This window comes from Sinohyriopsis cumingii, unplaced genomic scaffold (genome assembly GCF_028554795.1).
Source record: "Sinohyriopsis cumingii isolate HCF-2022 unplaced genomic scaffold, ASM2855479v2 utg001725l, whole genome shotgun sequence".
NCBI classification, from domain to species: domain Eukaryota; kingdom Metazoa; phylum Mollusca; class Bivalvia; order Unionida; family Unionidae; genus Sinohyriopsis; species Sinohyriopsis cumingii.
Window position 1 is genome coordinate 196,159 of NW_028316039.1, and position 22,736 is coordinate 218,894.

Consider the following 22,736-nt stretch of genomic DNA (forward strand, 5'->3'; position numbering starts at 1 on the left):
ATAACTCACTTTTAGAAAAATTAATTGTCAAACATGCATCTGTGAGTCTATAAAAGAATTTCCGAATTGTTGCTTACTTTTATTTTCAGGTGTCACTGTAGATGATGACATCATCGATGCAAGCATCACAGTTGTAATGACCAGAGGTAATCATATTCATGAGACGTTGAAATGTACTTAGTGACCCTTTCAATGCAAACGGCATTACTTTATATTGGTAAAGTCCATCTGAAATCACGAAAGGAGACAATTCCTTTGCTCTTTCCGATAGTGGAATTTGCCAAAATCTTTTCAGAAGGTCAAATTTAGTGAATATTTGGCATTCCCAATCTTATCAATACAGTCATCGATTTTAGGCAACGGAATCAAATCTATTTTTGTCACTCTATTCACCTTCTTATAATCAATGCACATACGGAAAGTTTCATCTTTTTCTGGAACAAGTATGCACTCTACACTCCACTCTCTTTTACCTGGCTCTATAAAATCATTCTCCAACAAATATTAAATTTCCTTTTTCAAATATTTCTGTTTGAGAGGGATCATCGTTTTTTGGGTGTTGTTTTACAGGTTTTGAATTTACAATTTCAACGTCATGGAAAATTGTGTTGGTTCTTGTAGGAACATCTGGAAATAAGTGCTCATATTCAAATAATAACTGTTTAAGTTCATTTCTTTCTTGCTCATGCAAATGTGAAAACGTCTTGTCCATATAGTTCATAATTTCTGAATTCCTAAGATTTGCTACTCCATTGTCAGTAAAATCCGACGTTATTCCTTCACATACATGTTCACTGAGTGGGACATGTACAACTAAATTAATTGCATGTTTAACCTGGATATCTCTTTCAATATAATGGTGTTCCACTAATTTATTTAGGTCCCAGGAACACTAATATTATTGTTTGCTCGTAAGTTTTCTTCTTAACCTTGTAAGGGCCACAATATATAATTTGAAGAAAAATCTGAAGAATGACAACAGTGACAGAACTCGATTACTACAAAAATCTCAAGTTCTCTCCATGTAGTTCTGTCAAACCATAATTTCACTTTTGACTTACATTGCCGAATGCCAGATTCAAGCAATATAGGCTGGAAAGTTCTAAGCTTAAAATTAGACGCTTGACCCGATTGGACAGAGTTGGAAAGGCCAAGCTGAGTCAAAAATCTTTATCAAAGTTTTAATATTCCTCAAAGGAATTGCCTCTTGAAACCTTGTTGCCGCACACATAATCGTCAACATGTAATGGCTAACTGACTTGGTCTTAGGTAAGGGACCAACACAATATACTATAATTCTACTAAATGTTTCGTCAAAGGCAGGTATTGGTTGTAGATGAGCCCTGGAACTATTCGGATTAGGTTTTCCAACCATTTGACAAGTATGACAAGATCTACACTATTTACAAACATCACTTTTGATTGTTAGTCAATATAAGTGGCTTAAGATCCTGTGATAAGTTGTATTGATCCCTAAATGACCAGCCAAAGGAGTTTCATGGGCCAGACTAAGTATTTCTGTCTGTAACGTTTTGGAACTACAATTTGATAGTTCACTTTCCATTCGTCATCAGCAGCTACATCGTGAAGACTCCATTTTCTCATAAGAATTCCATTTGTAATGAAATAACAGACAGAAAAATCAGTAGTTTCAGTTTCACTATTGGTCCTTTGAGACAAATAGGAGATCTCATGATATTTTTCCTTTTCGACGACAAATGGTTGTCGTTTATCACCCTGATTAGAATAAAGACAACGATTCGTTAAAAGAGGATCACTGTGATCAATACATTCTGATTGATCCAAACAAGAAGTGAAAGTGACCTCATCAAAAGCCTGACCAATACATGTGTCAGCTGAAGGAATACTTTGCTTATCTACATCATTCTCAAGAGCTTTATTTGCCATAGCTCTGATAACTGCACAGGCTGGAAATAAATCAGGGAATTTTGGTTCAACTGGATCGACTTTCTGATCCAAGCAAGGCCTGTCAGATACAAGTGGATTAACCACATCCTTGTCTCCAGCTAGGTCGTTGCCTAGTAATAAATAAATGCCCTCAACGAGTAAAACAGAGTGTTCCTACTGTCAAGGGTCCTGAGACTAAGTCTGATGATACATTTACACAATGGAGAAGAACATTAGCAAAGCCGCAATCTACTCCCTGAATAAGTACACCCTCATTAGAAGAAGGCTTCTCAGAAAAAGGCAATGTACCGGACAATAATAGTCTCCGAGAAGCTCCTTTGCCCCTTAAGATATTAATAGGGATATGATGGCCAAATAACCCACGATTCATAAGAGCATTGTTATATCAGGACATTCATGACTCTTTGAGTTCACTCTGAAAATTCTATATCGCAAGACTTGGATAGTACAACTTGTATTATATGGACATTGATAGATTGTTGAATTTCTCAATGTATTTGTTTCACTTTATATATATATATATATATATATATATATATATATATATATATATATATATATATATATATATATATATATATATATATATATATATATATTTGCATGTATGCATATGTGTATGTGTATGTGTCTATGCATGTATGTGTTTGTGAGCGTGCCTGTGTTCATGCATAAAAAGATTCGTATATCAATTTGTCGATTAAATGTTGCCATTTTCAGAATAACTTTAGTCGAGCCTATTTTATTTTAATCTGATTAATAACCTAGCCTAGTCGATTTATTATGGGAAGTGCACCTGGTTAAGAATGTCCAGTTCAACCTTATAACGCATGTTCTAACTTAAAAATATCTTAATGTGGGTTATAGTATCCTAAACAATCAATTTAACAGATTGCTTCAGTCATCATAACAAATCCCAAGTATAACATGACTAGTAATTGGCAAATACCGTAACTGGTGATACGGACATGTGACAAAGTTGGTTTTCAACCTTTAGAAGCCTCGAGCTTTACATTTCCTAACCAAATCCTCAGACACGCTTATATTTACTTCGTTAATGATGAGGGGATTCGAAATTTAATTTCCACATTCTTCCAATACTACACACTATTAATAATAATAAACGTCCTGTTTAACTTGTTTACCATTTCGACTTGCATCACAAACTGTTCAGGTGATGTTCACTGAATACACAATGATCGTGTTGATATTGAATCACCAAAACATATAGAAGCATTAAAATGAACTAATAATCTTGATGTTCATGCCAAAAGGATGAGTCAAAGATGAACCGAACAGTTTATGATACCTGTACATATCTAACAATCACAGAAATTCCGTCAGGAATATTCAATTTTCTAACTTTGACCGAAAGCAGACATAATGATACTTGCCATTTCTTTCTTCTTTCTTTCTTCCTGAAAAAGCATAATACATGAATTAGAAACGCAAAACAAATTTCACTACTTTGGTCTCAAAAGAGAGGTTGTGTACTCATACACATATTGGCAAAAGTAAATACAATATACGTCATTAATGGAACAGAATTTCAAGTAGAATGCCCCTTTGAAGTAATCAACTGGTATTTCAATCTATTAATTTCAATGTTTCCTTTTCTCATGATACTGAAGGGATAGAATAATTCAAGAGCTGCAATGGTTGTTCTTTCTCCATACAATACATTCAATGCTTATTTAATCAGTCTGATTAGCTTAGATGTGCTGACTTACTATCTTAATGTTGATTATAGCTCCCACAAATATCAGTTGAACAGCATATTCAAAGCTGGAACAAACCTAATAATGTAAAATCTCTCAGAATTGGGTGCGAGGGACAGAAGGGATGTAGTTGGTGACCTCGGCTAGCTTGGAGCATCTGCCATTAAATTATCCTTTCCCTTTAGGTTCCTGATGTCAGGATTATATTCCCGTAACAACAAACTCCACTTTAGCAGTCCTTGATTTATATTTTTATCATGCCGATGAAAGTAAGGCGGTTGTGGTCACTAAACACAACAATCGAAGAAGGAGCTGAATTAAGATAAACTTCAAAATGTTGCATCGCTAATATCAAAACCAAACATTCCTTCACGATTGTTGAATAATTTTTTGGGGGGTGCTTACTTAATTTCTTACAAAAACAGCACACTGGATGATCAATACCAGTTTCATCTTCTTGAATCACATCTGCTCTAACCCCAACCTCACTTGCATCAACATACAATTTAAATGACTGGCTAAAATTTGGACCTGTAAAGGCTTCAGCAATTGTAGGAAAACTGGAACACAATTTTCGATTGTATCTGGCCATACCAAAAAATCGCATCAGTTGCATTTTATTTACAGGCACAAGGAATTAGAGAAGGCCTTGACCTTAGCATCTATAGGTTTAACTTGTCTATGTACCATGATGTGTCCTAGAGAAGTTACACTAGCACGGCATAACTCACTTTTAGAAAAATTAATTGTCAAACATGCATCTGTGAGTCTATAAAAGAATTTCCGAATTGTTGCTTAATTTTATTTTCAGGTGTCACTGTAGATGATGACATCATCGATGTAAGCATCACAGTTGTCATGACCAGAGGTAATTATATTCATGAGACGTTGAAATGTACTTGGTCAGCCTTTCAATGCAAACGGCATTACTTTATATTGGTAAAGTCCATCTGAAATCACGAAAGGAGACAATTCCTTTGCTCTTTCCGATAGTGGAATTTGCCAAAATCTTTTCAGAAGGTAAAATTTAGTGACATATTTGGCATTCCCAATCTTATCAATACAGTCATCGATTTTAGGCAACGGAATCAAATCTAGTTTTGTCACTCTATTCACCTTCTTATAATCAGTGCACATACGGAAAGTTTCATATTTTTCTGGAACAAGTATGCACTCTACACTCCACTCTCTTTTATCGGGATCTATAAAATCATTCTCCAGCAAATATTAAATTTCCTTTTTCAAATATTTCTGTTTGAGAGGGGTCATCGTTTTTGGGTGCTGTTTCACAGGTTTTGAATTTATAATTTTAACGTCATGGAAAATTGTGTTGGTTCTTGTAGGAACATCTGGACATAAGTGCTCATATTCAAATAATAACTGTTTAAGTTCATTTCTTTCTTGCTCTTGCAAATGTGAAAACGTCTTGTCCATATAGTTCATAATTTCTGAATTCCTAAGATTTGCTACTCCAATGACAGTAGAAACCGGCGTTATTCCTTCACATACATGTTCACTGAGTGGGACATGTACAACTAAATTAATTGCATGTTTAACCTGGATATCTCTTTCAATATAATGGTGTTCCACTAATTTATTTAGGTCCCAGGAACACTAATATTATTTTTTGCTCATACATTTTCTTCTTAACCTTGTAAGGGCCATAATATATAATCTAAAGAAAATTCTGAAGAATGACAAGAGTGACAGAACTCGATTACTACAAAAATCTCAAGTTCTCTCCATGTAGTTCTGTCAAACCATAATTTCACTTTTGACTTACATTGCCGAATGCCAGATTCAAGCAATATAGGCTGGAAAGTTCTAAGCTTAAAATTAGACGCTTGACCCGATTGGACAGATTGGAAAGGCCAAGCTGAGTCAAAAATCTTTATCAAAGTTTTAATATTCCTCAAAGGAATTGCGTCTTGGAACCTTGTTGCCGCACACATAATCGTCAACATGTAATGGCTAACTGACTTGGTCTTAGGTAAGGGACCAACACAATATACTATAATTCTACTAAATGTTTCGTCAAAGGCAGGTATTGGTTGTAGATGAGCCCTGGAACTATTCGGATTAGGTTTTCCAACCACTTGACAAGTATGACAAGATCTACATTATTTACAAACATCGTTTTTGATTGTTGGTCAATATAAGTGGCTTAAGATCCTGTGATAAGTTGTATTGATCCCTAAATGACCAGCCAAAGGAGTTTCATGGGCCAGACTAAGTATTTCTGTCTGTAACGTTTTGGAACTACAATTTGATAGTTCACTTTCCATTCGTCATCAGCAGCTACATCGGGAAGACTCCATTTTCTCATGATGAAATAACAGACAGAAAAATCAGTAGCTTCAGTTTCACTATTGGTCCTTTGAAACAAATAGGAGATCTCATGATCTTTTTCCTTTTCGAAGACAAGTGATTGTCATTTATCACCCTGGTTAGAATAAAGACAACGATTCGTTAAAAGAGGATCACTGTGATCAATACATTCTGATCGTTCGAAACAAGAAGTGAAAGTGACCTCATCAAAAGCCTGACCAATACATGTGTCAGCTGAAGGAATACTTTGCTTATCTGCATCATTCTCAAGAGCTTCGTTTGCCATAGCTCTGGTAACTGCACAATCTGGAAATAAATCAGGGATTTTTTCTCAATTGGTACGATATTCTGATCCATGAAATGCTTGTCAGTTACAAGTGGATTAACCACATCCTTGTCTCCAGCTAGGTTGTTGCCTAGTAGTAAATGAATGCCCTTAACGAGTAAAACAGAGACTGTTCCTACTGTCAAGGGTCCTGAGACTAAATCTGATGATAAATTTACACAATGGAGAGGAACAATAGCAAATTCGCACTCTACTCCCTGAATTAGAACAATCTCAGTAGAAGAAGACTTCTCAGAAAAAGACACTGTACCTGACAATAATAGACTCCGAGAAGATCCTTTGTCCCTTAACATATTAATAGGGATATGATTGGCCAAATCACCAACGAGTGATATAGAACCCTTATATATGAATGGCTCATAATTATCCTTAATAAAATTAGACTGGAGTTTGTTAGACCCAGTAAATGTATTGCTTTCAATACATGTCATTGACCTTGACCTCTTAGATATAAACACATTTGGAATAGGTCTGTCCTGATTGTGATGCTATTTTGTTAATTTGTAGCAATCAGAAATGACGTGTCCTTTTTTAGCAATAGGTACACGTAGGAAGAGGCAATGATCTTGAATCAAGCTTCTCTGAAGTTTGATTTTTAGAATGTCGTGCCAGTTTGAGTTTTAAAAGGGCTTGTATTAGGCCGAAGTGTTTTCTGCCAGAAGTCTGTTGAGTAGAAGTCTTATTTACAAAAGGAACTTTATGAGTTAAATGATACTCAGCAACAGCTCGAGCAGCATTGTCCAAAGTTTCGATCTGATGCTCGTCAAGATAAGACTTACTTAAAGTCACTATGGACACAGTTTTTGAACTCTTCAAGTAATATAAGTTGTTTGAGACTGATAATCTTGTTCAACTTTCTTGGCTAAGTACCAACTATCAAATAACTGCTCTTTTTGTCTCGCAAATTCGATATGAGTTTATCCTGCTTCTTTCCTATAGTTTCTGAATTTTTGCCCATAAACTTCAGGGACTAACTCATAACTCCTTAAGATGGATTAGTTGACCGTATCATAGTCGCCACTTTGTTGAACTGACACTGAACGGAAAACAACACTAGCTTTACCAGTGAGTACACATTGTAACTGTTTCAAAAAAAAGGAAAATATTTGTCTACTTATTTTACTCTGAAAGGGGGCACTAAGCTAATATTCTTTGCGAGATCAAAACAAAAATTTGGATTTTGAAGTATGAATGTGCTTTTCAATTGCAAATTCTATTTATTTCATTCTACATTGATATTTCCTCTCCTCCATCTCTCTTTGGATTTGTATTTGTTCATTTTTTATTGATTTGTCATTCTTTCTCATTTTCTTCTGCCTGTAAATACATTTGTTTTTCTTTCTCCCTTTCCGGTTTGCCTCTCCTCTTTTTCAAATTGAAACTTTATTGGTTCTTTTTGTAATAACATTTGTTCTTTTTCTTTCTCCAATTTTCGTTTCTTCTTTCTCTTTTTCCAATTTCATTTGTTCTTTTTCTTTGTTTCAATTAATGTGTTCATTTTTTTCCAATTGTAATTGCATTTGCATTTGTCATTCTTGTTTATCTTTCTGAAATTCCACCTTCCTCAACTCCAATTATCTGTTGTATTTTAATTTAAATTCCTTCATTTTTTGTCAGTCTGATATAGATTTACTGATTGAAACCAACACTTTTATCCAAAACATTATTTTGTACCAAATGTTGAACCACACTATTTCTTGTTTCCTGTTTCGATAAGGAAGCCTTAACCTCGATAGATCGTATTTTCTTGCAAGTTGAATCAACTCATCTTTTTGGAAAGGATCTAATTGTTCCTGGGTAGAATTTGAAAGAAAGATTTCTACTTTTGATGACATTTTAGAAAAAGCTTCTCGATTTCACTAAGATTTCAAAAACTACGATAATTAAAACAAATTTAATTTTTTTTTTTATAAATATTCCATCCAAAGTTCAAAGTTATCTTGGACAAGCCACCAATTTCTTATGTCACGTGTTTAGGCTCGAATGAACAAACAGTAACACAATAAAGAGTGAAAACACCAAGCTTTGAAAAAAAATGCAAATATATTTTTCTTTAAAATTTTTTATGTCATAATGAAAAAATATGAACTTATGGTTTTAAGAATCAAACCCAAGAATAATCAAAGGCAATAACAACCTCTCTCACGCTGTTTACGCCATAGGTACCATTTTGATTTGTCACGTGATCATATTACGCGGGACTAAATCTATTTTTAGATGAGTTTAACCCTTCGTCCATCACCGTTTGACTGTCTTTAAATGCGAGTTTTCTGCCTTTTATATTAAACACAGGATTAGTTGAAAAACAAAATTGTTATTCAAATCAAATGGAAACACATATGAGAGTAAAATGTTTGAAAATGTATGCAGTAGTGTGCCCTTCGTAAGCACGCAAATGTACATATTTAAATTAGTCGTACCTTGGAGTTATGGAGGACAATTAAGGCCATAATTGTATGCATGTATTTTAATTATGTGTATGCATTTCTATTATGATACGATGAATATTCTATCCTACATTATGCTATTTCATTTTATATTAGTTCCGTGTTACATATTCTTTTTTATATAAAATGCAGAATATAAAACTGAAGAATAGAATATGCATTATATAGTAATATAAAATGCATGCATATAATTATGGAGGTAATCTCCATTTATAGGTAATTGCTGTCGATAAACGACTTAAATCCAGATAAAGAAAGAATGAACGGATCCATTATATTGCTGAAAGTAAGCATGGACGAGATAGCCACTGATCCTCTATTGAACCCAGACACGATGACTAAATTGCATTTTCTCACAAGAAAAAGAAAAAGAAAAGCAAAACACTCATTTGAATGTTTTGTTTTTAGCAAAGGTACACCTACGCTGACACCCATATTTTTGAAGCTAACCGTATATGTTAGTTGATTTAATTTATATCTCTTTCAATTAACCTCTAACGGAATGAGCAGGAAACTAACTTGGTGATGCATTCAAATGAGTATATGTATTGGATTTCTTTGTTGCATATAGCAATATCTAATCTACCTTTAATTTTTTTTTACCTTGGCTACTAATAACTGAGTAATAGATGAATTTTGTTGTAGATCATTTGGAGCGAGATACCTATATTTCATGATGTGTATGGGTACATTATTGGAGTAACCTATATTTCATATGTGTGTGGGTACATTATTGGATACCCATATTTCATGATGTGTATGGGGACATTATTGGATACCCATACTTCATGATGTGTATGGGTACATTACTGCATACCTATACTTTATGATGTGTATGGGGACATTATCGGATACCCATGCTTCATGATGTGTATGGCTGCATTACTGAATACCTATATTTCATGATGTGTATGGGTACATTACTGAATACCTATATTTAATGATGTGTATGGGTACATTATTGGATACCCATGCTGCATGATGTGTATGGGTACATTACTGAATACCTATACTTCATGATGTGTATGGGGACATTATTTGATACCCATGCTTCATGATGTGTATGGCTACATTACTGAATACCTATATTTCATGATGTGTATGGGTACATTACTGAATGCTTTATATGTCAAGATGTGTATGGGTACATTACCCTATACCTATATTTCATGATGTGTAAGGGTACATTACCCTTTGGTCTTCCATGTGTTATTTTTATTATGTATAGCATGTACATGCTATATGTGAAAATAATGATCCTGAGATCTTGATACTAGATTATTTTGTAGTATTACTAAGTTCTTTGCAATGGTATTCATAGCTTGAATGTCTCAACAGGATGTACAAATTCAGCATTTATTCATATATAACATATTCTATGGGTGGTGAATATAATAAAAATCATTTGTTGTATATAACAACATCAATATCATACAATTTGGTGAGTGTTTTGCATAAAGTGTACTTATAATAATAGATTCTCCCCTGTGCGGCGGGTGCAATTTCTAAGCAAGGGTGTTGAATACAGAATATCGATATATGACTGAAAATAGTTGTAAATTAAATTTTGGTCATTGGATTACACATGTGCTCTTTTAGTTATTTGGACATACCATAATTAATATGTATGGATTTAATGCCATGATAACATAGGACTGTTCTTATTAGAAGGGCCTTTATTAGAATAAATACAGTATTCATGACAGTGTATAACTTCATCTTTTGTGTTATTCTCATGGTGTGTCAAGCAATGCATGTTGTGTCCAAGTTTTAAGTCTTATTAGAGTATTCGTGTTTGGTTGTTTGTTTGGTTGTTTGTTTGTTTGTTTATTTGTATGGTTGTTGTTGTTTGTTTGGTTGTTGTTGTATATGTACTATTACATTTCTTTTTTCAATGTCATTGATGCATTACTATTTATGGTGATGGTTTGTATTCATTTGCATACAGTGTGTTTTAGTCTTTTCACTTAATCATATTGAACAGTATCCCATTCAGTTTCAATCTTATTTCAGTCCATTGTTTTAAATCAGGGCACATGCTATTCACATTTCCATTCATCAGACTCTCCATTTATTAATTCATTATGCAATCATCTACTTGTCCATCTGTCTAACACACTTGTTCCCCACTATGTACTTGTCCATATGTGTAATAAATTTTTCTTCACTTTGTACTTCTCTACCATGGATGTGATACCAGTCCTCAGAGAGGTCTTATCCAGCCCAGGTTGGCTGCCTTGGTGACTCAAAGGGAATAGGATGTTATAGCAAATAATTAGCTAAACGTGCCATTAGTTTAGAAAACAAATTCCGTACTTGTGAATTCTTCACTGGATGCCAAATTAAGGACAAAGACATTGTCTGTCAACATTTAGATTCCCATTTACAAATTGACTTTGCCTACTTTTGAGATGTGAACTCAGTTAAGAATCACTATGACTTACCAAATTAACTTTTTATACCTTTTTTTTTACTTTCTAAACATTGAGTTATATATATATATATATATATATATATATATATATATATATATATATATATATATATATATATATAATGTGTCACTCTTTATTGTGAGGCTTTTAAAATAAATAAACTTTATCTTTTTTATAACATTTAAGAATTTTAAAAAATTTACATATCATTATTCATCCTGTAGGACATCATGTTTGCAAGCATTTTGCTTCCTAATTTTTTTGTATCTTTTTATCATGACATTTTTTAACTTAACTTATAATTGGTAATATATAGCCAGCAGTGTGCTGATATGCTTTTAAACTCTGTTCATACCAGTTCATTTATTATCATACCTAGTGTAAACAATCATAATCTTTCACATGGTTGATACTTTTAATTACATATTTAACAGTTTCTTTAATTCATACCATTTATTTAACCTATACCGTATGATTATCTATTATAATTACACATTGTACAGTTTATTTCCCCTATACCATATGGTTATCTATTATAAGTACATAATGTACATTTGCTAATTTAAATCACATGATGTGACTAATAATCCAATTATAGAGTGGTGAAAACACATGTACAAATTTCAAGGAAGGTAAATGTTGTTGTTTGATTGATATAGTTATTTTTCTTGCTAAAAGTATATTAGTACATTTACACCTGGCTAGGTTCAGTAACTATGTTTCTTATTTTATGTTCACATTACTGGTATGAGATGGTGTTATTAGAGATGGTATGCCTGAATAAAATTAACCTTGCCTGAGTAAATTCATGCAGATTATTCTTGCTAAAAAAGGGAATATGACAGCAAACTAATTAACTGATCAGTGCTCTTTTGTGATTATTATTATTATTGTTATTATTTGTTGAAATTATTGACACCACATGTGAAATGTTGGACTTGATATACAGCAGGGTGAATGGTGAATGCTATGATAGACATGAAAGATAAGATGGACAGTTTGAATGGGTCAGAGATGTTGGACTGTACGTGTTGCATCTGTGCAAGTATATGTATAACATATAATTATACCACAGGTTATTGATTTGGTCAGTTACTAATTAGGGAATCAAGCAGTAATCAGGAAGTCAAGCACTAATTAATGCATTATTATAGTATGTCTACTGATAAAAACTTTTGCTACATTATTACAATATTACTATACAACTATATTGATTTCAAGAATTGAAAATAAATGTCAAAGAAATATTTATAGGTTCTATTAGATTCAAATAAAAAATTTGTTTATATTTTAGGATTGATTTGAGAATGATGCTTTTATATTCTCAGTTGTATTTTATCAGGTTCTCCGCTTATTTTTTACAAAGCTATGATGCCCTTCCATTTTACATTTTATCTTGTACTACATGTATTTATAATAGCTCAATATAGGTGCCCTCACAATTAGCCTGCAGTCTTCTTTATATGGCTCCCATAAACAGAGCTATAATGAGGGAGTACTGTATTGAATGTCAAGATTTTTACAAGGGTAGTTAATGAAACTTAAGTGCCCAAAATTTACCTTGCAGGTGCCATAGTTGTCCAGAATGACTATCCTAAATTTGCCTTACAGGTACCTAGTTTAGTTTGTTTTCTTTCATTTTTCTGTTTCATTTTTGACTCGTTTGTTTTCTTGAGTTTCAATGTTTTAATTTTAAATGCCGTTGTTTCGTTTGACATTTTCGTGTCTCATTCGTATCTCATTTGGTGTTTTATTTTGACATTAGCCTCTTTAGTTTGTATTGATCTTAATGTATGAGCTTTAATGTTTTTTATTTTACAAGCATGCTTTTGCATCTTATATTGTCTTCATTTGTTTGAATGTTACTTAGTTTGTTTTTATTTCATAATGTTAGCGGCGATGGTATTCCATAAAATAATCCTTTACTATAAAATAAAATATTATGAAGGCAATAACAACCTCTCTCACGCTGTTTACGCCTTAGGTTACCATTTTGATTTGCCACGTGATCATATTACACAGGACTAGATCTATTTCTAGATGAGGATAACCCTTCGTACATCACATTTTGACTGTCTTTAAATGCGAGTTTTCTGTCTTTTAGATTGAACACATGATTAATTAAAAACAAAAATGTTGTTCAAGTCAAATAGATATCCAAATGAAAGTAAAATGTTTGAAAATGTATGCAGTAGTGTTCCTATAGTAAGTTCACAAAAGCACATATTTAAATTTAGTCGTACATGAGAGTTATGGAGGGTAATTACTGCCATAATTGCATTCGTGTATTTTATTTATGTGTATGCATTTTCTATTATGATATGATCAATATTCTATCCAATATTATGTTATTGCATGTTATATTAGTCCTGTGTTGCATATTCTATTTTATATCAAATGCAGAATATAAAACTGAAGAATAGAATATGTTTCATATAGTAATAGAAAATGCATGCATACAAATATGGCTGTAATCCCCCTTTATAGGTAATTGCTGCCGATACACGACTTAAATCCTGATAATGATCGAACGTATCCATTATATTGCGGAAGGTAAGCATGGACAAGATAGCCACGGATCTCTTATTGAACCCACAAACCATGACTAAATTGCATTTTCTCGCTAAGATATACCTACGCAGACACCCATAATTTTGAAGCTAACCGTATATGTTAGTTGATTTAATTTAATTTATTTTTAGTAATTAGGTCATTTCATCTAGACCGCGATTATAACATAAAAATAGTGTTTTGGTTCGCTGCCATTGTTTAACAAGTCGTTTCACCTGGATGGAAAATCACAACAGCCTTTCGACACCCATTCTCTTGAGCTATGTTGCAAGCACTTAGTTTAAAATATTTCCTCTTTTATTGGAATATTTCGGCTTTGTGAGGTAATTAGGATGGAAACATTCCTCACTGAAACTGTTTATCTTTTGTACATTATTTTGTGAAGGGCTGACTTTACAAGTTGGAACTTCGTTAACAAAACAGTACTGCAACTAATGATTTTTTTTTCTGTTTTATTAGGAGGGGTGGTGAGCTAATTTATTAAATATGTTTTTACATAACTGTCTTGCTAAATATAACATATGGAAATTATATATGATAATAGTATTACTGAATTTAAAAAAAGACTTTAGTTTTATTGTATAGCTGTAAAAAGAATGAAAAGTAGATACTATGATGTGTTTATTTAATCTTACAAAATGATTAAACATTATGAAGGCATGTACATTTTTCATATCACGTGATGGCCTGTTGTGAAATTATCCACGTTAACAATGAATTGTTTGGCTTGACAGAGTGCGTATGAGTACATGCCGTTTAACACTGAATGAGTACTTGCACTTAAAATGCTGCATGAACACCCGAATTTAAAGGCTGTATGAGTGCATGAAGTTAAATGGTTGTATGAGTACATCAAATTAAACATATGCACGAGCACGTGGATTTAAAGACTGTATGATCACATGAACATAAAAAGCTGTATGAGAACATGAAGGCAAATGACTATATGAGTACATGAAGTTAAATGGCTGCATGAGTACATGAAGTTAAATGTCGTATGAGTACATGAAGTTAAATGGCTGCATGAGTTCTTGAAGTTAAAAAGCTGTATGGATACGTGAAGTTAAATGGCTGCATGAGTACATGAAGTTAAGGGTTATACAAGTACATGCAATTAAATGGCCATATTAATTAATGAAGTTAAATTGCTGTATGGGTGCATGAAGTTAGAACGTTGTATGAGTACATGAAGTTAAATGGCTGTGCGAGTACATGAAGTTAAATGGCTGTGCGAGTACATGAAGTTAAAACCTCGCCAAATAGATAGACATACACTCGTACGTTTCGGACCAAATAAATCATCAAATGTTTTTACTCAGTACAATAGTCATGCTGTCCATTTATTTCAGGAGGGATCTGTCCTGCTAATATATTTGTTTGATTGTATATACATTTATATCGATCGAGAGAGAGAGAGAGAGAGAGAGAGAGAGAGAGAGAGAGTTGATGGAACACTTGTAGGATTTGGGAGTATGTTTCATTTCACCTGGTAGCTAACTTGTCACCTTATCTAAAATGCGTAGTCAAAACAAACTTGGAGCATTGATGTTTAGTACATGCACTACAGTTAAATTCTATTCCAGTATATGGACGTACACGTTAAGGCTTGTGATGTTTTGTTTGCGATATTAAATTCCAGATTTTATTCATGTAACAGTATCAGTTAAACTTGGAAATGTGAGGGCAGTCATGATTTGCTCATTTCCAAATACTGTCCAAGCTTGTGGAGTAAATTCAATGCTAAAACAAAATTATTTATTTCCTTTAATTACTGTGCGCTTTGTAGTTAAAGTGAACCAAGGAATATGCAAAAACATTATTTTTTTATTTTTTTTTAAGGACAAACATACGAAAATGTAGTTACCTTTTTTATTATTTCATAAAACGTGAATACCACAGAATATACAATTAAATCTTCTTTTCGTAACCATCTTGTACGCTGAGCCTAATGTATGACATAGTAAAGTTAGGACTTCATCAGCGTAGTTCAAAAAAATATATATATACAACAACACAATGTAAGAAGATCTTTGTAGTTCCATTGCGACTACAATCATTGCTTATTTACTAAAAGGTAAGAGAAAAGACTTACATTTTTTTAGCACATTGTGACTGAACTTTACGAGTACTGATACTTACGGCGTCAGTAGAATCTTCCAAGATGCCAATCAAGGGAATCAGTTTACTTGCGATGATTTTGGCTGGCGAAAACAATTTGTTATCCAGACGTATGGCTGGTGTTGGGTCAGTCTTTAATATTGCTGCAGAAATTAATTGTTCAATATCATGACCTTTCTTTATTATATCGATGTCTGTCCCCTGATCTCTTAGTTTTTGTGCATTGTCCCTGGTGTTAGAACACGAGCTGAATTCTTCCTGCATATATCTTCTCAAAACTGCGCTTTGCTCTCTAAGAAGGTGGTAAACATTTTTGATTTTGTCTTTAAATTTTGCCCCTTCTTGGTCAATTGCTTTGTGTAATTGTGAACACTGGTCGTCAACTGCTTTTAATTCCTCCCGCTCAGCATTATTAATATTTTTATCAAGCTCCTCTCCCTTTGCTGTGGATACCTTGATACGTTTCAGCTTGTCTGAGCATTGATTCAATTTCGTATCTAGGGTCTTTTTCATTTCTGCTGCCACATCAGCTACAGGTTTCGTGGAATGATTTTCGTGCTCAACGACTTTGCACATAAAACAAATAGGCACTTTACAATCTTGGCAAACAAGCCTGATTTCATCTTCTGGATGTTGATCACAGAACACACGTTGTCGAATTTTACCTTTCGTTTCAGAATCCAGAGTTACCAAATCACATATTTTGTGATGCCTACTAAGTTTCGATTTTTCGTGGACATAGCAACATGTTTGACAAAAATTCTCTTCGCAATCCAAACATCTACTGCATGCCACGTTTTTCGGACCGCAAATCTCACAAGGGAATTTCTCACTTGATTCTGTGTCGATGTAGAAATTACTTTGAAATCCCGAAACCCCACTTTTCGGTAAATTTACACTTGTTCTGCATATGGGGCAATTAAAATGACCATTGTGAAGGTTAACCTGTACATAATCCTCCAGACACTTGTGACAAAAACTGTGGTGACAAGATATTAGCTTCGGATTCTTAAAACTATCCATGCAAATACTGCACTCCTGTCGACTTGCTGCCATTTTCGAAGGCACTTTCGTTTTGTTCCACCAACAAGGAGATACGTGTATAGCAAGCAGACGTGTTAGCGCCACCTGTTGGATGAAAGTGATATATATTTCAGTGATTGTCGTAAGTTCAATGATTGCTCCCTAGCTCGGGGGCCATTTTCATTAACGTTTATATATATATATATATATATATATATATATATATATATATATATATATATATATATATATATATATATATTTCTTCTCTACGGCGTTGGGTTCCCTGACCGTTGTGCGCCCTGGAATTTATATATAGTTATCCCACCCTGTTATATTCCCTGTGCGGGTATATGAGAAAGCTTGTCAGTAGCTTCCTGTGGGCCGGTGGTACATTCCGAGGTTTACCAGGGTTCTTATACCAGCAGATATCGTAGCCGCCATGAGTGGCTTATTCCGACCTGTGATATGTGTAATTCCGACCACCATATACGGATCGTACATACACAACTTTCATCTGTAAAATACAAAGATTTTGCTTATCTTGAGAGATTAAAAAGCATTTGTTTTTATTTTTTTCTCAGATAGAGAGATAACAGATATAAAGCGATAATGTTATATATATTTTTGTGGATGCTGTTATAGAGATAATTGTGGAGATAATTAACATTTTAGTTTTGTTTATATTTATACCCATATTTTCTTTTATTTATTTGTTTTTAATTGCACATTTATTTGTTGGGTTTTTTTTTGTCTTCAAAGTTCAATACAATCTAATCATAATTCTACATTTTCTTTAATCTTGTGTTCTTGGTCGGAATTGTCCTCTTAAGGAAAGTAACCTGGGATAAATTCGACCATTATACAGAACATTGCATACTATTGTTATTTGTCACAAACATAGTGCAGTTTTTACTTTTTTTAGCAAAACAAATTAGTATTTTAAAGCTACGATAATACAATTATTATGTTATTGAAAGCTATACATTTATTGGGTGATTGATGCCTGACTAGGGTCCTGAATTTTTTTTTTTTTTTTTATGAATGCCGCATATATATATATATATATATATATATATATATATATATATATATATATGGATGGACAGGTACAAGGCCAGGTCTTCGGTCTCCCGGGTTTGCACTGCCCATAAATACCCAGCCGGGATTTTCTTTGAACAAAAAATGGTGTTTCCAGATTCCCCCCCCCCCCCCCCATCCGTAATAAATCCTCCCACATGGGGAAACAAAACGTAACAAAATAAAAATAAAAATAACGTTTATTGTTGATAAAAATGGGAGTTAAAAAGAGGTGGGGAACCCGGACAAAATGGGAGTGGAGAAACCCACCCCACCAGTGTTTTATTATATGATGTGCATTTCTAATTATATATTGTGTATTTTCAATCATATGCTGTGGATATATTCATATGTAATGTTCATTTGTTACTACAGTTATGTGCTAAATAAATATGCTATGCAGACTTCATTATGTGATGTGGATGTTTTATTACATGCTTTCCTAGCTTAATTATATGTTTTTGTGTATGCTATTCTAACTTTGCTATTGTATGCATGTTTTATTAAATGCTTTACAAACTCCTTTACTTGATATGGGTGGTCTATTATATGATATGCAAGCTTTATCATGTGATGTGGATGTTTTATTACATGTTGTGCAAACACCAAGTGATGCAGATGTTTTACTACATGCTTCCAAACATTACATGTGGACGTTTTATTACATGCTTTGCTATCATCTTTTGATGTGGATGTTTTATAATGTGCTGTGCAACATCATCATTTGATGTGGATCTTTAATGATATGCCTAACTTTTTTAATTGCATGCTCCAGTCAATGATAGATAATTTCTACATGTCCCTGTTTTGCTTGCAAACCCTTTTAGATAATATAGACTGTCATAATGAAAGACTACAGACAGACTATATTGAGGATTACATAGAAAGTATGACATGTCTCTCTGTCTTAGAACTGTGTGTACTGGTTTGGTCTGCTTCATGTGTCAAAAATGCAGTGCTACAAATGTGATAGACGGATACCCTGTAATTTCAGAACTAGTCCCACCTACATGTATGCTCTACGTGGTGTCCATTGGCTTGCCCAAAACGTCTAATTTGTCTGAGAAAACTTCAATTACACTGACAAAATGCGGATACTAGCAAATAACTTATCCATATCCCCAGCCCTTATGAAGATTGTTGAATTAACATCTTTCAAAAGCTGAAAACATTGTGTAGAAAATGAAGCATGTTACTTTGTAATGGTGAACACTTTGCCCGAGTTCCCTATTATTAGTGTTCTCTTGCCTTTAACATTCTTGTGATTCTACAGACAGTAGGACAAACATACCAGTTTTAAGGCTGCCTACAGCACATATTGTTTTATAGTTGAAGCCTATCACATTTCAAACTTAAGATTTTTGTTTTAAAAAGGTGAAGCAAAAGAAAGAAAAAGTACAGTAGTTGTAATCTTTCTATCCACGCAGTACAGATATCAGCCAGAACAAGTCTACTGGGGACCAGACCTTTTCCAGCAGTTGTTGCAATTGTGCTTGGTGGAGTAATCATGTCAAGGCAAACAACTATATGCAACAAGCTCTTATTAGATTACCCTAATGTTGTAATCTAGAGAGTTATGCCACATGTAGGATGTTTGTCAGGTCTTATAACTACAAAATAATTACGTCAGCAGAAACACTTTAGTAGATATATTTGCTAATTTGATAGGACATCATTCAAGCTGTTTCAAGTTAAAGTTTATTGAATAATAATTGAGCTGTTCCTTGTGTAACACAAAAATGGCTACATGTGTTACATGCACCTACGAAGAACATCAGAGTGTAAATAGAAACTGTATAAAGCAAGACATGGTGCTGATGGTAATGAACATCAGTAGTGCTGATAAAATTAATATGGGGAAGATTGTTAGAGAAATTGGACTAAGGCTGACATCAGGACCAAGTGAAAAACATTGATTTACTTGAAATAATTTGAAATCTTAATAAACAAATAAGTCAATTTAATATGATTTTGTTTATGTCTTTTCATATTCAATTGACAGCATTTGCAACATTTTGCAACAACTAACAATAGAATAGGAACCTTTTGGACTCAAGGAATTGTAGTAGGGACTTGTAGAATTGGACTCATGGCTTGTGATTTTTTTAAATGTTGGCGTCTGAATACATTTCCTTCAAGCACTGAAATGGCAAATTATATAAGGAATGTCCTCTATTTATCCTTGAAAAAAGTGATTTCTGAGCAATAAGGCTTAAAATTGTCTTCTAGTGATCTTACTGAAAATGTGATATAGTGGGGACTTTGCTACTGACTGTACTGAAACTGCCTTACAATGGGGACTTTGCTACAAACCTAACTAAAAAAGTCTTATAGTTTCCAGGACTTTGACCTAAAATTACATGCATTAAAATTTTCAGCAAATTTGCCAAATCTTGACAATCTGGCAACTGATAGTGTCTCAAAGTAATTTTGGATCAATTTTAGCAAGAAAATCCCATTGCTTAAATATTGCTTTCTTTACTGTGAAAGACTATTTAAACCTTTGAAAACCCCATATTGGAAACAACAGGTCGGTAACCAATTTGTATTGTAGCTAACATGAACATTTGAAAAAGAGAGGTTTTCTAACACAGTAGAACTTCGATTATAAGTCAGGGTGTGGTACTGAGACTACGATGTATATGAGAATAGATGGATAATAGAATGCGTACATTAAACGTAGTTTACTTTAGACCAGGTCATCAAAAAAAATCATAATATCTACATATGTACATGTACCTGTTTTTCATATTTTGACATACAATACCATGACAGTTAACAGAGACTGACGGTTAATCAGGTGCTGGATAATCAAAGTTATACTGTACCATAACAATTGATTTTACTCAATCAATGCAAAAATAATTTACAACAAGAGTCAAGTACCATACCCTAATCCTTAAAGTCCCCACAATAAGAAAACAGAAAGGGAATTATGGAGCTAGCAGTATACAAACTAACTGTTATCAAGAATTATTTGAAACTGTCTTCTAGTAAAACTTTGGAAACAACCAAATGCACTTACAACATGCACTTTGAATAGAACACTATATTGGGAGTGATACACCCTTGACACTAGTGAAAACCATACCTGATCCATTCCCACTACCTGGATGCATCATTTGCATAAATCACACCCAAAATCATGTCTGATAATGTGTAAATGGTCAACAACGATGAACAAAAATGTTACATGTAACAAGAAGGTCATGGCTTTGATGTCAAAAACATGTTCATGCTGCATTTTGTGACTGTGATCTTGACCTCTCAGGGCCAAATACATATGGAGATGTTTTCATAATTAATTCTCTTTGCTTTGACTCAACCCCAAAAATCCATCATGGGATTAAAGAGAGTGTTTGTGTCTGATTTGGATTTTTAATGTAGCTTTAACAATATTTCAGTCAGTTAGCTACAATGTCTGCAGGTGGCAGTTTCATAGTGATGTCTAGCACTGGGTCATCATGCCACAGACCTGAAATACTTTAACCAAAACCTAACACAAATGTTAACAAGGTCATGACTTTTATGTAAAAAACATGTTCATGCTGCATTTTGTGACTGTGATCTTGACCTCTCAGGGTCAAATACATATGGACATGTTTTCATAATTAATTATCTTTGCTTTATAATCACTCACCCCCAAAAATCCATCATGGGATTAAAGAGAGTGTTTGTGTGTGTCTGATTTGGATTCTTAATATAGCTTTAACAATATTTCAGTTATCTACAATGTCTGCACTGCGGCAGTTTTATAGTGATGTCTAGTTCTAGGTCATCATGCTACATACATAAAATCAAATCAAATACTATAACCAAAACCTAACAGCAGATCTTCCAAGTTCATGACCATAATCTCAAGGTCAATGAATGGATCAGGTAAATCACAGAGTGCAACATCTTTGATTTATGATACATCATATGTTAAAAAACTCAGCCAATCATATGGAGTAGCTCCTCATTAATATGCAAAGTTCCTAACTTATAATCAAAGCAAATTATATCTTGATAACACAAGCTGTAATGACGCTATCAAATTAAGTAGCAAAAAGAAGTAAAACTAGGAAGTTTAATAAAATGTAACAAATAATTAATTTTTGTAGAATACAACAAAGTGAAAATTCAGAGACATATTATTCTGAATCAGAAATCCCAAGTAATCATAATGATATAATCCATAACGTCTTTGAACAAGTTCTCAATAATCACAATGAAGTGATACACCCTTGATACTAGTGAAAACCATACCTGATCCATTCCCATTACCTGGATGCATCATTTGCATAAATGACAAAACACACCCAAAAATCATGTCTGATAATGTGTCAGTGGAAAACAACAATGAACAAAAATGTTAACAAGGTCATGACCTTAATGTCAAAAACATGTTCATTCTGCATTTTGTGACTGTGATCTTGACCTTTCAGGGTCAAATACATATGGAGCTGTTTTCATAATTATATTTGCTTTATAATGAGTCACCCCCATCAAGGGACTAAAGAGAGTGTTTGTGTGTGTCTGATTAGCTTTAACATTATTTCAGTCAGTTAGCTACAATGTCTGCAGTGTGGCAGTTTTATAGTGGTCTAACACTGGGTCATCATGCTAGAGACATCCACAAATGAAATACTATAACCAACACCTGCAATGGTCCTAGCTTATAATCAAATCAAATTATATCTTGACAATCCAAGCTGTAATGACTCTATGAAATCAAGTAACAAAAGGAACTAAAACTAAG

The 22,736-nt window shown here is 33.5% G+C and overlaps 1 protein-coding gene across 3 annotated transcripts in view; it reads right to left on the bottom strand.

Moving 5' to 3' along the window:
* Positions 1-17,010, bottom strand: part of LOC149771688 (E3 ubiquitin-protein ligase TRIM45-like) — a 131,590-nt gene extending 114,580 nt beyond the window's left edge. For 2 of the 3 annotated variants that reach the window (XM_089948222.1, XM_089948220.1), the window contains exons 1-2: positions 15,914-17,010; positions 3,324-3,347 (exon numbers count right to left, since the gene is read on the bottom strand). In XM_089948222.1, coding sequence (XP_089804348.1) covers positions 3,324-3,347; positions 15,914-16,948 — 1,059 coding nt within the window. In that variant the 5' untranslated portion in view covers positions 16,949-17,010. The remainder of the gene's footprint in view (positions 1-3,323; positions 3,348-15,913) is intronic. The other variant, XM_089948223.1, reaches the window with a different exon arrangement.
* Positions 17,011-22,736: the final 5,726 nt, after the last annotated feature.